This window comes from Spea bombifrons, chromosome 12 (genome assembly GCF_027358695.1).
Source record: "Spea bombifrons isolate aSpeBom1 chromosome 12, aSpeBom1.2.pri, whole genome shotgun sequence".
NCBI classification, from domain to species: Eukaryota; Metazoa; Chordata; class Amphibia; order Anura; family Pelobatidae; genus Spea; species Spea bombifrons.
Genome location: NC_071098.1, coordinates 28,319,630 through 28,329,077, shown reverse-complemented (window position 1 = coordinate 28,329,077; position 9,448 = coordinate 28,319,630). Strand labels below are relative to the sequence as shown.

General features: G+C 45.4%; 1 protein-coding gene across 1 annotated transcript; it reads left to right on the top strand.

Annotated features, from left to right (window-relative positions):
- The first annotated feature begins 688 nt into the window (after nt 1-688).
- On the top strand, nt 689-7,428 carry LOC128470171 (E3 SUMO-protein ligase ZBED1-like). The gene is made up of 6 exons (XM_053452013.1): nt 689-947; nt 2,654-2,724; nt 2,903-3,165; nt 3,848-3,912; nt 4,718-4,875; nt 4,965-7,428. Exons 2-6 carry the CDS (start codon nt 2,673-2,675, stop codon nt 7,016-7,018), a joined length of 2,592 nt encoding a protein of 863 aa, XP_053307988.1. The 5' UTR covers nt 689-947; nt 2,654-2,672; the 3' UTR covers nt 7,019-7,428.
- The last annotated feature ends 2,020 nt before the right edge of the window (nt 7,429-9,448 follow it).

Genomic DNA, 9,448 nt, shown 5'->3' with positions numbered 1-9,448 from the left:
ATTAACCCTTTCATAGCCCATCATGGGTTACCCAAATAGCTCTAATACCGGCCCCCATGGAAACCTTGACTTGTCATTTTTTTTAAAGAGACACTTGAGTCACCTGCGTTAAAGCAGGGATATGAACCATAACATACTGGGAGCAAAAGCACCAACTGGGGGGTCTTATATATGATCACAGCAGGGGGAGAATAGGAAGGGGTCGGCTCCAGACCGCGTGACCCGGATAATCTGCCCCTTCACCCTGAGACTGTGTTAAATACCAATATCTTTCTGGAGCTACTTTAGTGGCTATTGCTGCATTTTGGCCAACAAATAAAAATAAAAATAAAAAAATGATATCGCTAGCATATTCAGTGGAGCTGTACAACGAGCAGGGGCACTGCACTCCCTTGCAGGCAGCACCGCTCTGCAGCTGCCCGCCTCCCGTTCGCTTTCCCGGCAGCTGACAGACCGTCTTAAAAGCCTGAGCGTTTACTAGTCCTTCCAGCAGCATTCCGTACCGATTGGCCGCCTTGGACATCAATCCAAAGGAAAGTGGGCAGGAGCTTTCCCTGAAGGGCACTTTGATTGGCTAATGGTAGTCTCCCTCTTAGACAGGAACTGGACCTGCACATCCAACGTTGTCATTGGTTAGGTCAGTTGTCCATCAGATATTTCGTAGCGCAAAGCCGAGTTAAGTATTACTAACAATTCGGGGTTCTGATTGGCCGAGCACCTGTAGCTCAAACGATGGCGAGAAACGCTATTGGCTGTTACACTCGTCCATCACGGACTGATTACCAATCGATATGTCCAATCGGTAAAGGCCGCGGGGGCGGGGCTTGGACCCGCGGTATCAGACTGTACATTCGCCCGAGAAAAATCGACATTTCTGAAGAAATTACGTGCGTTCGTATGGCGCGCGAGCAACATCTCTGCAACGGCGATACTCGACTATCGTAAAGGTAAGGCTGGCGATAATTCTCGATTCGATATCGATATTTGTAGATACGGGGGTGGGGAATCCGGTTGCTAGACCCAGCTGCCCTAACTGCATCCTCTGCCGCTGGCATCGGCGAACAATCGGAAACCGTATCAGCGATTATTCCCGATACCCGAAATAAGAGGTGGGGGTGGGTTTGCGGTAGATAGGTGCGCGGCCACTAATCGATAAATCGCAGTGAATGCAGGTCACGCGCACGATCCCGGTCACGCATGCGCAGTGCATTGTGGGAGTGGAGCAATGCAGATGTTCCAAGTAGTGATGGGAAGTTCGGATCAGTAAAGTGAATCGGTTCATTTCGAGTCGTTCACTGAAATAAACCGATTCATGATCCGATTCTTCGGTTCACTCAGTGTCACCCACAGCAGTTACTGCTTCCCAGCCCCTCCCTGCAGTCACACTGACGGTTGGCCCCGCCCCTTTCCTTATAACTACACTGTTAAGCAACTCATCTAATGGTAAGTATAAAATTAATATTTGGGCTGCTGAAAGTTAGGGGGGGTGGGGTTAATTTAGGGGCAGTTATGGTTGATGGGGTGTTTACGGTTAATTTAGGGGCAGTTATGGTTAATGTGGTCTTTAGGGTTATTTTAGGGGCAGTTATGGTTGATGGGGTCGTTAGGGTTAATTTAGGGGCAGTTATGGTTGATGGGGTCTTTAGGGTTATTTTAGGGGCAGTTATGGTTAATGTGGTCTTTAGGGTTAATCTAATGCTGAGGACTGAGCATTAATCAGGTTAATTTAAGGTGCAGTTAGAGGTAAAGGTGGGAAGGCAGTGAAGATTAATCCTGTATTGATTTATAACAGTATGGTGTCTGTGTGCTGCGAACGAGTCTGTGAATCAATGAGCTGTAACCTCAGGTTACGACTGCAGTTCTTGATTCACAGACTGAACTGTTACAAATGAATCGTTCAGTCTACTGAACCGATTCATCCGGATCACTGAAAAGAATCGGTTCAAAAGAACGATTCGTTCATGAACCGCACATCACTAGTTCCAAGTCGTGTATGTTTTATTAAGAGAGAGTGTGTTAGAGAGAGTGTTTGTGTTAGAGAGAGAGTGTGTGTGTGTGTGTGTGTGTGTGTGTTAGAGAGAGAGTGTGTGTTTGCCCTGTATAACTTAATAAAAGCAGTATGTGAAACCTGATATAATATTATTACTTTCAGGGCAATTTAAGTCTCCTGTTTGGACATTTTGCCTTGAAAGCTCACACTCTAATTCAGCTCAGCCTGTAACAGTATCATGTTGGCTGATGCTCAACTCTATATTACATCATGGCAGCCGTACCTCTAACTGCCCAAAGTGGTATTGGCTTCCTCTACCCCCAACAAGAGTGATGGGGCGCGAGTCGCCTCAGATTCCTCCTCTCGTTTAGGATTACGAACCCGGGCTCAGCACGTGCCTCTGGCCGAAGGAAAGGCTGCATGACCCCGATCTCGCACGTCTCCAGAACCGCTTTATAAGCCACCTCCCTGGTTTATAAAGACGCTTTACTACCCCTTTAACGAGTTTAGCCTTTAAAGGAGACATTTACGGGAAGCAGCTGTAAATACTGAGCGCTTGATTGATGTCCTTGTCCTAATTAGTGTTTGTTTTATGTCATGTAGAACACAGTATGAAGCGAAGAGTTATCTGAGTAACCATGATGAGCTGCCTTTCCTCCGCAGGTTCTTGGACGTCAGTCAAATGATGCAGTCTGCGGAGGAGGCCTGCGCTCAGCTGGAGGACGAGTTACTTTGTAAGTATCGTTTGTCTCATGGATCATGAGAAGAGACTCGATACAAAGAACCTCTTCCCATCTTAAGATGGACTAAATAGGGAGGGGGAGGTTGCTTCTTGAGGGCCTGAAGATAAGGTTGATCTTGTTGGCTTCAGGTTGGCTTCACTTGTACGTTCTTTTCTCCTCTGTGTTGCAGTTTGCGAGGACTGCCGCTTATACTTCAGAGACTCCTGCCCGCAACATGGGTCCCCGACGTTTATCTTGGACACGCCTGTTCCAGAAAACGTGCCTTCCCGAGCTCTGCTGTCCCTGCCGGAGGGGCTGGTGGTCAAAGAGAGGTCCCAGGGAGGGTTTGGCGTATGGTGCACAATCCCAGTCATCCCTCGAGGCTGCATCTTTGGCCCCTATGAAGGGGATATCTTAGTGGAGAGGAACGACTGCACGCTATATTCTTGGGCGGTAAGGACCGCTCTACTTTAAGGTCTTAGTAGGTCTTTCTGATCACCCCTGTGACATCCAAACAAGGGACAAACGTTACCACTGCAATAAATACATACATAGAATTCTCGGGCGATTTTCGGTGAATTCTAGAATACGGTCACTTTTGAATTGCAGAGTTCTACCTCATTGCCATGCAACACCGTCATGGGGGCCAGTAGGGGCGTAAAGCCGGAGCCCCCTATGTCCCTTCCATCAGCCAGCACCATGTCCATCCCATTGCCCTGCCCATATTCCGCCCATCGCCCCGCCTTCTGATCCTCCCATAAGCATACCTTACGCTTCTATTGCACATGCTCCTCCCATCGTCCTGCCTTAGATGGTGTTTTCAGCCAATGGCATGAGGGCTGTGTGTAACCCCCCCCCGGATCATTTTGGATGTTCAAACTTTATAAACCCAGTTTAAGTGAACGCAGACAAATACAATATATATTTATATTATCTTTAAGTACATTCTTATTCAGAAATGTTCCATGCGTTGTTCATTGAAGTGAAAGCACATGCCTCCCAAGTATACCCCCTGCTTAACGTATACCTTTACATCAGGTGTGTAGAGCTGGCAGAATCCTAGCTGACTACTAATAATAAGGATATCTTCATGGTATGGATAATCTATTCTGGAATGTTTATATTTTGGCTTTAGGTACGAGAGAATGGGTCATATTTTTACATCGATGCCAGCGATGATTCAAAAAGCAGCTGGATGAGGTAAGAGATTTGAATGCTTAAATTTTTTTTTATGCTAAAAATGTTGAGGATGTTTAATATTTCTGTAAATAAACCCTAATCAGCATTATGTATAAAGAATCAGTGCAGATCTCAGCCATCTATCTACTACTAAGATGTGGTTTAAGGAAATGGAAGAGGGCGGTAGATACATGGAACGGCTTCCCAGCAGAAGTGGTAGAGGGTAATACCATGAGGGGATTTAAACATACATGGGATAGGCATATGGCTCCTGAATCTACGATGAGACCAACGACTGGTTTGAGTCTTTACAGCAGGAGAAATGGGCGACTAGACGGGGGCCGAATGGGGCCGATCTGCCAACAGATTCTTTGTTTCTTCGTTAGGGGATTGAAACAACTGCTGAATTTCAATCCCCTTCAGACTGGAAGAAAGGAGCTTTCGTCTTAAACACAGAGAAGGTCCCGTTACGGTTATGGCGGACACATTGTGGAATAGACGCCATCGGAAGTGGTTTTGGCCAATTCGGTCAATATATAAAAAAGATATGAAATGCATGCAGGGTTATGACGAGTGGAAGGAGATAAGGGAATGATGATCCAGGGTGAGTCCGACTTCCTTGGAGTCAAGAAGGATTTTTTGCCTTCTTCTGGATCTAATATAGGTTTAGTGAATGGTTGAACACAATGGACTAGCCCAGACACATTTACAGCCTCGTTCTATCGGCGGTATAACATTTGCTTCTAAGTAGGTATCGGCCACTTCGTTCCACGGCCGTCCTTCGGCTGCGTCAATGTATCACGTTTTCTCTTCATTCTCCTTTCAGGTACGTGGCCTGCGCATCCACCGAGGAAGAGCACAACCTGACCGTGTTTCAGTACCGGGGTAAAATCTATTACCGAGCTTGTCAGTTAATTCCCTCGGGCACAGAGCTCCTGGTTTGGATCGGAGAAGAGTACGCCAGGACGCTCGGACTCAGACTGGGTAATTAGATGTCTCGCCGCGCCATATAAACACTCATGTCCTACATGTAAGGAGACTTGGATCATATTTGTTTGCATTGTTCTTCTTAGGTGAGCATTTTAAATATGAATTTGGAGAGAAGGAACTACTGATGAAGCTATTCCAGGACCTACACGTGAAGACATTGGATTCGGGATCCAGTCACATACCTCGTAGCCAGTATCTCGTAGCCAGCGATGTCGTCACGCCGCTAATACAGCCACACAAATCGAGCTACTCGTTGAACAACGCAGGACATCCTTCTTCCGGCTTCCAACTACTCGAGGGAACCCAGAATTTGGTGAGCCTCGGTCGAGCTCAGAGCCGCTACTGGACTTTTTTTGGCTTTCATGGAGATGCCTACGGCCGGATCATTGACAAGACGAAGATCATTTGCAAGCTGTGTGGCGTAAGACTCTCTTACAGCGGTAACACCACGAATTTAAGACAGCACTTAATATACAAGCACAGGCGGGAATATAACGAGTTGGTAGGAACGCAGGGTGCTGTAGTTGACCCACAAAAAAACAACATAGACTCCGTCTCCCCGCGAGAAACGGCTTCCCGAGCAATAGTGACTCCCACTGTTGGGAGAACAACTAAGGCCGTAGCAGAGTTTATTGTCCGGGACCTGATGCCTGTAGAAATCATCGAAGGAGAAGGGTTTTCTCAGATGCTGTCAATCATGGATCCAAATTACAAGTTACCAGCTGCCTCGTTCTTGGCCCATACAGTCCTACAGGAGATGTACATTCAAGCCAAGCTCAAAGTGGTTGAGTTGGTGAAGGGTCTACAGGAATGCTCTGTGAGCCTTGACGTCTGGAAACACGGCGGTTCGCTGTCCTACCTCACAATCACTATCCACTATGTAGACGAAGCTTTTGAATTCAGGAATATGGTGCTGTCCAGCAAGGTTGTTCCGGAAGAGGTTTCCGAAGACAACCTGACGTCGGTGCTTGTTGATTTTGCAGAAGAGTGGGCAATCCGCGAGAACACCTTCTACGCAGTAGGACTCAACAGCCCCTGTGTTAAGGCAGCAGCCTCAAAGGTGGGATGGAAATCTCTACCTTGCGTAGGACAGGTGTTGAGGGGCTGCATAGAAGCCGTACTTCAGCATCCCACCATAAATGGCGCGCTAGATAGGTTTCGAAGACTAGTCGCTACCCTTTGCTCCTCATCCACTCAAAGTGAGGAGCTAACTACACATGGTCCAGTGCTGAAGGTCCATCTGAAAACGTTCCTATGTGATGGAACCAAGTGGTACGCTGTGTACGCTGCGCTGCAGAGCATAGTAGACCACGGCAAGTTTTTCAAAAGCTTAATTGAAACAACGACAGAAAATAACGCTATTCTGCAGCGTGACGATTGGTCCGTTCTTCAGGACATGGTCGATATCCTCAAACCCTTAGCTATTGCTACCTCAACGTTCACCAAAGATCAGTTTGCTGGTTTATCGCTGGTGAAGCCCGTGATAACCAGCTTGCTTTATAAACACTTAGCACCCAATGAATGGGACTCCGAGTTTTCAAAAAACATTAAAAAGGCCATTCACGAAGATTTGAGCTTTAAGTTCTCGGACTGTGAGGTCAATCAGGTTCTTAACTTGGCATGTGCCTTGGATCCGCGTTTCCGGGGCCTCGACTTCCTCAGCCAGTCGGATCGCGTGGAGACCCTCCACTTACTAAAGCACGAAGCATCAAATTTGTCAAAGATACCGGCTACGGATTCTCTTTTTAGCGCACCTGAACCTCCAAACTCCAGGCCTCCTCTAAAGAAAACCAAGCTGGACTCTGGAATTGAGTTTCTTTTGGGGGATTTATGCAACGTCAGAAATTCTTCAGCCAGTACCGTCAACCAACAAGCAGAGCAGGAGATTAGCAGCTTCCAGACCAGCGAAGCTTCTTCCTTATGTCAGGATCCGTTACAATGGTGGAAAATGCATCACACCCAGTACCCGCTTCTTGCTCGGGCCGCCCGTAAACTGTTGGCCATACCTGCCACCTCGGTGCCCTCGAGTTGGCTCTTCACAGATGCCGGTGTGACCGTTTACAGAAAGCGGTCTGCGCTGGCCGCCGAACACGTGGACATGTTAGTCTTTCTCAACGGAAACCGGTCAATGCTTTGAACCTTCGTTGGTTGGCCCTTGGCCCTTCCCGTTTGTGCCTCTCCCACCCATCACAAATGGCATGTTATTTAAGCTCAAGGTCAGATCTAGCGCTTCCACTTCTTTCCTTGGCAGGAGCCATTCCTTGCTCAAACCAGTATATGTAGCCTACACAACCAGTATACTACTGACCCTTTTACAGACACATTCAACAACATGCGCCCTTTTACTAGGATGGCGTATATAAATAGAAAGTGTTTAATATAAAATAATGCAAATGCAATAAAACCAACCAAAGCAGGTAAATGGTTCTTCCAAACCTTTGAATCCTTTAGAGGGCCTCCAACATCTTTAGCCATGCTTTTCCTACTTGTTATAGGCCGTCCCAACTTATGTGGATGATCTTCTTCTCAATGCTTGATCACTGATGTCCGTGGAACTCAAGACATCCGTGGGTCCATCAGAACCACGATGCCCCAAGCTAATAGTAAAAGCTGCTCGGTGAGTTCTGTGGACCTTGACAGGTTCTTGTCCATGTCCAAAGAAAACGTGTATGGAGGGCTAAGGAGAAGCCAAGAAACGAGTTTATGGTTTGATGTAAGATGGTCAATGAGATCAGTATCCTCAGTGAATCTTCAGACACTTTTATTTAGCGACAGACAGCACACATGGGGTCTTGTGGACCACGTAATCACAAGTATTCATTATTTGTTGTTTTTTATAGCGCCGTCATATTCCGCAGCGTTGTACAATGGGTATAAATGATACCCATTGTACGGTCATTGTTTTACTTCACACATCCAACAGGCATTCTCTCTTCCTCTATATGTCTTAGTTCTATACATCAGTAGCACATGAAAGGTTATTGAAGCCCAGCTCTCTGGCCACATCTCCAACCACAAACGGTCCTCTTTGGCCAATAAAAATTGTGATGGTTGTCAGGAATTCTGTATGTATTCGACACATCATACTACTTTTACGTATGTAACATAGTAAAACGCGTATGTACTGTGGCAGGCAACATGGACAAAGCCAAGCTGATGACATCATTTGCTTTATAAATATTTTTTGGGTTTTTTCCCCCCACTTTTTGTCTTGTGTATATCATAACTCTACACTACGTGTGCAGATCCAAAGATTAATATAAACCGTACATAGTCTGATAGGTATCATGGCGTTCCAAGCCTTCACCCTTTGCCTGAGCTAGAAATATGTGAGATGTTCCTTAAAATGACGCGGGTCTAGAATAAGCCATTTTCGGTAGCGGTGGAGGTAGCTTAATCTCCTTTTATTGTTCCGCAAAGAAATTATATTATGTTATATTTGTGTATATCGTTTAACTTGAATTCTTTGTGAAATATTGTTAAAGGGGAAGATTCACAAAGAGTTAACAAAATATATTAATAGAACTCTAACTATTAAGTTATTTTGACAAATAGGACTTTCTGATGACATCATAGACCAATCCCTTTGGACTTAAATGTAAGTCCTGAAACCACTGCCAGGCACTCAGGAGGATCCTAGTGATTGCTACAGCGATTGCACCTTTTTGACTTTTACCAAAACTCCTTTTTTATACATTATACCCACTGTGGGTACATTCCATTGGCCGTACGAAGGGGACCGCAGATATACAGCGTTTAGGTGATATCTCCCTACGACTAGCTATCTGTTAACGGCCGGACTACCCCTGCCTTTCCGTTGCCGCTAGGACTCCGCGTTGACACAGGCCATAGTCCGCCGAGCGACTCGCTTTATTATATGATGATATATATGATATATGACCGGCAGGGTCTCGGCTTTTTTTTGTGATGATGAAGATCAAATTGTTTGTCTTCACCGTCCCTGTTATCCGGGTGATTCTGTATCGAGCCGCTGGCGCTAAAAAAAAAAAAAAAAAAGCGTGAAATAAATATTTTAACGCGCCGCAAAGTCGGTATTCACGGCTTCCCCGTTGTAGCTGCAAGCGACCCACTTATTCTTCCCGTGATTTAAAGCCAACTCCAGTTTAATATAGCCGCTTCGTTTCAAGGGAAACGTGATCAATAAATTATATATCTTACGGGAGGAATCCTACGAAACGCGCGCTCAATTATTTACTTGGCTTTTGCTGTTTTTTTTTTTTTTAATTTTATTTTATTTTTTTTTGCAATTTTTGCTTTTTTTGGTTGAGCCTGACCACAATTATATATTGTATATGGTTCCTAAATTCTATATACGTTTATCCAACCCTTAATGTATACCTTCGAGCCAGGTATTAGGGAATTTTAATACGGAATGGGATGTATCCGGCCCTCGACTTTGCGCTAAATTCTAGAAATAATCACAAACCCCTCGAATAAAAAAATAAAAAAAAAATATATATATTTATTTAATTCCTGTTTAATTAGTTTTGGAGAATAAAGATAGATTTGCTAACGTCTTCCAGCATATGCATTTTCTCATTCTCAA